We start from the raw sequence: 5,456 nt of genomic DNA on the forward strand, positions 1-5,456 counted from the left end.
GTTGATCCATGGGAATTGCTATTTTTATAGGCTGAAAACTTTCAAAATCAGCAATTTCATATGATTCAACCTAATGCTTTTGACTTTTTCTAAACCAGATCAAGTGAGCATGGCAGTTACTTTTATGAAGAGCAAAGGTGTAAGGGGTTGGGGAAACAAACAGTAAATCTCTTGTAGCTTACAGAAAATTAAATGTCTATGCAGAATGAGTGGGGTTCACAGTGAGAACCCCCAAACACTATTGAGTTTTGACTATGAAACTGACATTATGAGTCTAACAGATAAGTTTTCAGAATCCATTGATACCATTCTATGGTATGAGTAGGAGAGTTTGATAGGGTCATTGGAATAGCATAGAATATTTTTCCTTTTCCAAAAAGCTACAACATAAAAACAAAGTCCAGTATTAATGTGTCTTAAGTAGAAACAAGAACTAAGAACCGAGTTCTAAGGGTACTTGTTATTAATCACTGTTAAAGATCAATTATGCAAAGAGTAAGATTATATATTCAAATTATTCACAAATGGACACAAGAAAACCATAGAAATTTGTCAATTGTGCATTGTCTCCACACCATAGCACCGTAGTTTTACTATGGCACAAGATTTCCTACTGAATCTTACAGATTAAAAAAAAAAAATTTAGAACATAAGGAATTCTTGTTAGATAAAGCATTACAATTGTATTGGAAAATTCTGCCAAGATACTAAAATCTATGCAAAATGTATGCATTACTAATTAGTGTTACTTAAGGGTAAATTGTTGAAGTATAATGTGAAACCCTATTACTAATGTCCAGATGTTCTATACATTAACTGAGTTCTGGATTTGATAGTGCCTGGTCTCTGGATGATGTAATCTTCTCATGCAGGATTTTTTCAGGATATAGCAAAACACAAAAGATACAATGGAGAGAGAACATAGGCATTACAAATACTATTAGACACACTTCCCCATTCATTTTTGAATTTTTCATAAATCCTTCTAGGGTTCAAGTTCTTTTTATTATAATTCTTTTGTGAGGTTTCTCAAAAGATACATCAAAATTATTTTAATTATAATTTTAAAGTGTACAAATTTCAACGTATCACAAATGTGAAGATGCCAAAGGACAAACACAGATAAAAGAGTTGCAAATATGTATAGTTAACAGAGCCATTTTGATAAAAGCCATTATTAGACATTACTACATATTCCAACCTATAATCTCATAAATCAAAGCTTTTAGTTGTCTGGATTCATAAGTGACTGTATTCTTTCCGATATGCATTCTTTCTTCTTCCAGGGGTTGTTCAATAACAGCAGGTATGTTCCTGCCATAAAGTTCACAGTGTTCTAGAAACTGGACACATTCTTGAATAACACTGTCACGAAGCACAATCATGTGTTTTGACATGTTTTCTAGTAATGACAGGAAGCATCTTTTGGCGTAATACCAGGTATCAGTTCCCAGTTTTTTATTATAAGGTTCCAAGCTTTTGATAACCCGAGAAATACCAAAGTCATAATTTCCTTTGGCACAATAGAGCGTCCCTATCACCAAATTCACAATGCAGAGATGGTAGATTTTCTTATCTGGGTCCTCATAGGAGAGCTGCTCTTCCTCCTTTTCAATCTTCCTCATCAACTCCTCGGCTTCTTCGTTTTGACTTGTCATAATATATGAAACACACAGGTTAGCCAGCACAATAGCACTGACATTCAGGATGTTGTCATAATGCTTCTTGACTATGGGCTCATAAAAACCTATGGCTTCTGTGTATTTGTTTTCCTGCATGAACAGAACATGAGCCACATTCAGCTTCCACACATCGTGGTCATTACAGAATTCCACAGATTTGCGGAAGATCTTTTCCACCATTCGATAATTTTCAAGGTCCCAGTAGATTTTGGCCTGGGCCATCAGCACGGGAATATACTTCTCAAGGGTGTCATCATATTCATTCACTGCCTTTTTGACAGCTTCATCATCTCTGTTGTGTCTTGCTTCCTGTACTTGTTTGGTGAGTCTCCGGAGCTGTTCAGTCAGCATCCCTGCTAGCCCATCAAGCTTAACGAAAGCCTCTTCAGGAGCTGTCTGGCAAGTAATCATGGCATCCAAGAAGTCATAGAGATAGGGTGTGAGGAACTTGTAAGTCAAATGGGCATTCTCTGCCAGGACATCTGCTGCCAGGTCAAAATACTCATATTTACAGTAGAGCAGCAACAGGTTGCCAAAGGTCTCTGGGGGAAAGGGATTCTGTTGGAGCAAAAACTGTAGCTTCTCAAACCCTTCTGTAGGCCTGGCATCCATGTTCATTAGCGCCTGGTTGTGCAGGGTCACAGGGTCTAACTCTTCCTCTGCCCTCGGAGGCATATCTGTGAGGGTTTCCTGGGCCACCTCATAGTTTCTCAGTTGGTATTCTATGGCGGCCTTGAGGTTGAAGGCTTCCACCAGAGCGGTCTGGTGAAGGACTAAGGTGTTGCCAACACTTCGAACATCAATGCCCTCAGTGGTCATGCCCACACCCAGCTCTGGGTGCTGGCGGATGCCGTGCTCAATAATGTCGGCGATATGCTTCAGTGCGGATGCATACTGCCGGCTGCTGTAATAGGCCAAAGCCAGGTTGTAGGAAAGGTCAGGCCGGTAGCCTGAAGCCTGCAAGGCAGCAGAGAACTTGGAACACGCGGCTTCATAATGTCCTTCCTTGTAGAGCAAACAGCCCAGGTTGACCTGGCCATCGAGCTCGTTCTCGCCCCCGCTGTCTTCTCCTTCCCCACTCAGTAGCTGCTCCACCAGGCTCCTGGCCCCGGGCAGATCGCCCTCGCTGTACTTGATCGCGGCTTGGAGACGGAGGACCCGATTGTGGTAGGCGGGGTTGTCCAGGAGGAGGAAGGCGACGCGGGTGGCCTCTGGGTAAAGGCAGGCCTTGTACAGGGCCTGGGCCTGGTACAGGCGGTACTGCTCCAGCTCCGGGTGCAGCTGACCCAGCTGCTCATAGCACTCGGCGGCCAGCGCGAACTCCTGCAGGCGGTAGTAGCAGTAGCCCAGCAGCGACAGGCCGGCGCGGCTTCTCGGGCTCCGCTGGAGCTCTCCGCCCAGCAGCTGCACGGCCTCGGCGTAGCGGGCATCCCGGATGAGCCGGTACACGACCGCGGTGAACTCCCCGTCGGGGATGGGCGCACCGCTCAGGCCCGCCATAACCTTCTCCTCGGCTGTGCGTCCGTTACCACGGCAACATGCCAACCGGAAACGGAAGGCTGGCCGGATATTGCTTTGCAACGGAAAAACTCTGTAAGGAATATAAAGGAATCACTGAGGTGAATCTCTAAACTACTGTATTGGCCCTCGAAGACTCTGGGCTGCGAAGGTCGTGAGTCCAGCAAGAGAGATGAAAGGCCTCGTGGCAATTCAAAAACGGAAACTCTACTTCCCGGCATGCACTGGTCCGATGGCGCCGACATCGGAACGTGGCCGCGCTGCACTCTGGGAGGCGTAGTCTCTGCGGGACGGACCCTCGGTTGCCGGGAGATGAGGTTTCACTTGCCTTTTTTTAGTGTTGAGGTTGATTGAGAGTTGCTGGTTGCCTGCTGTGTCACCTGTCTCCGGCGCGGGGAAGAAAGATTTGCGGTCTGAAATCCCTTGCTTTTTTAGCCTTATACACTTTGCAATACATACTAATGGCGTCGTTTCGCGGTTTGTTTTTGTATTTTAATTGGAAGGAAAAGGTGGAATATCTCTTTGGCATTCTCCTGGAATTAGAGTAGCCTCTCTTTTTAAGCTGCCTTGAGGGCACACTGTCTAAGACATAAATGCAGAGAGTAATAATAGTTCTTATTTTTATCGTTTCCACAAATTAACAGTGGTAAATGGTTTTGTGAATATTATCTGGTATTGGGAGACGTTTAATTTTAGATCCAGGTGTTCTCCCCTCACCCCAAACAGTTATTACTGAACAGATGTTAGCGTTTAATCTTGGCCATATCTATTGGCCTGGCCCTCCAACTTTCACTACAAATAAGAAACCAGTCTTCCTTGATCTCCCTGCATCTCCATTGGTCGTCCATGATCTGCCTTGGACTATCTAGTATCTAAGATAAACGGCGTACGAATAAAATTATGTTTTTGCTATATACTTAAAGGCTTCAATGCAAGTCCTTTTGCTGCGCATAACATCTTTTCTATGTATAAATTCCAGAGCCAACACCAACCATATGTATGGCCCTAAGACAATTTACACATTAAGATTATTTCTAATCTTAATGACCACCGTGTGATCTGTATATTACAGATATGGAATCTGTGCACTAGAAAGTTTTAAATAATTTGCTCAAGACCACACAGCTAGGTAGCAGCAGTGCCATGATATCCAGCAGATAGTTTCAGTAGGAAATAGTGACTGCTTGTAACTTATTCCATTTATTTCCTACAGATGAGTTTGTAAAGGCCCAGTGTTTGCTGCCACATTGTATTCTGGAACATTAGTGTCTTTTTTTCCTCCATTAAAACAACGAACCAGCTTGGTGTGGGCAGTAGAAATTTGAACTTCCAGATCTGATGTGCAGCTGTGAGCAGGTGTTAGGAAATAACTAGTGGGGGTGGTATAGTTCCTAGTCACCCAGTATAGCTGGCAGGGGACTTCTGCAGGCATGTGATTGCTTGTATCATAAAGCAACTGACTTTATATACTCATTCAGTCTTCCCTGCTGAGAAATTGACAGAGGTCTGTCCTTCTGGGTGGGACCAGACAAGGAACCTTCCACTTCATGAATACTGAGAAAGGGACAAACTGTACCCATTTCAGACGGGTTGAGTGGCTTTCTGGCCCACCTAAGATCCCCAGAGAAAGCAGCTGATGGGGTCCACCATAACTCTATTCCGGGGCTTCTTTCCACCTGATCTCTAGGTGCACTCTTTTAGGGCCTTCAACTCAGGGAGGTGTGTGGGTTGAGGGATGCTTGCTAGTGCCTCTCAGTAATTGGGGAGTGGGTAGGTGGCTGGGGGAGGATCTTCACCTTTATGGCTGCCTGACTACACTTGTCTCTTGGAAACTCAGGCTCAGTATTTATTTTAAAATCCTTATGTATGACCTGATACTTTGGGTGAGGTGCTATTGTAAATCAAGGTAACATGACAGAACATGGAAATGGGAAATTGCCTTTTATATCTTTAGTCTATCAGTCTGATTTTCAGAGTTGTATTCGCACCATGAAAGCATTCACCTTCAAATGGCTTCTTGGGAATGTAAGCAAAATAGAAGGAATCTCTGCTGTCCCCCAGATTTCTCCAATCCCTACAGGCATCAGTTGAGGTTCCCCTCTTTGTGCTGGTACCTGTCTGTGAGTGTGGCTGCTGAAGCGGGCAGGAGGGAGACGTTCTGTGCCTTCCTCCTTATTTCATGTGCTGCTGCTCCTGAGGCCTGGCTTGGAAAAAGCAGGACATTCGGCTTAGACAGATGGAGGGCAGGGTCATTTG

General features: G+C 44.3%; 1 protein-coding gene across 1 annotated transcript; it reads right to left on the bottom strand.

Moving 5' to 3' along the window:
- Positions 1–573: 573 nt before the first annotated feature.
- Positions 574–3,182, bottom strand: LOC309962935 (intraflagellar transport protein 70A; the record flags this gene model as incomplete). The annotated part of the gene is made up of 1 exon (XM_082841046.1): positions 574–3,182. One exon carries the CDS (start codon positions 3,180–3,182, stop codon positions 1,188–1,190), a length of 1,995 nt encoding a protein of 664 aa, XP_082697172.1. The 3' UTR covers positions 574–1,187.
- Positions 3,183–5,456: the final 2,274 nt, after the last annotated feature.

Source organism: Leucopleurus acutus (genome assembly GCF_964270905.1).
Source record: "Leucopleurus acutus genome assembly, chromosome: 6".
Classification (NCBI taxonomy): Eukaryota; Metazoa; Chordata; class Mammalia; order Artiodactyla; family Delphinidae; genus Leucopleurus; species Leucopleurus acutus.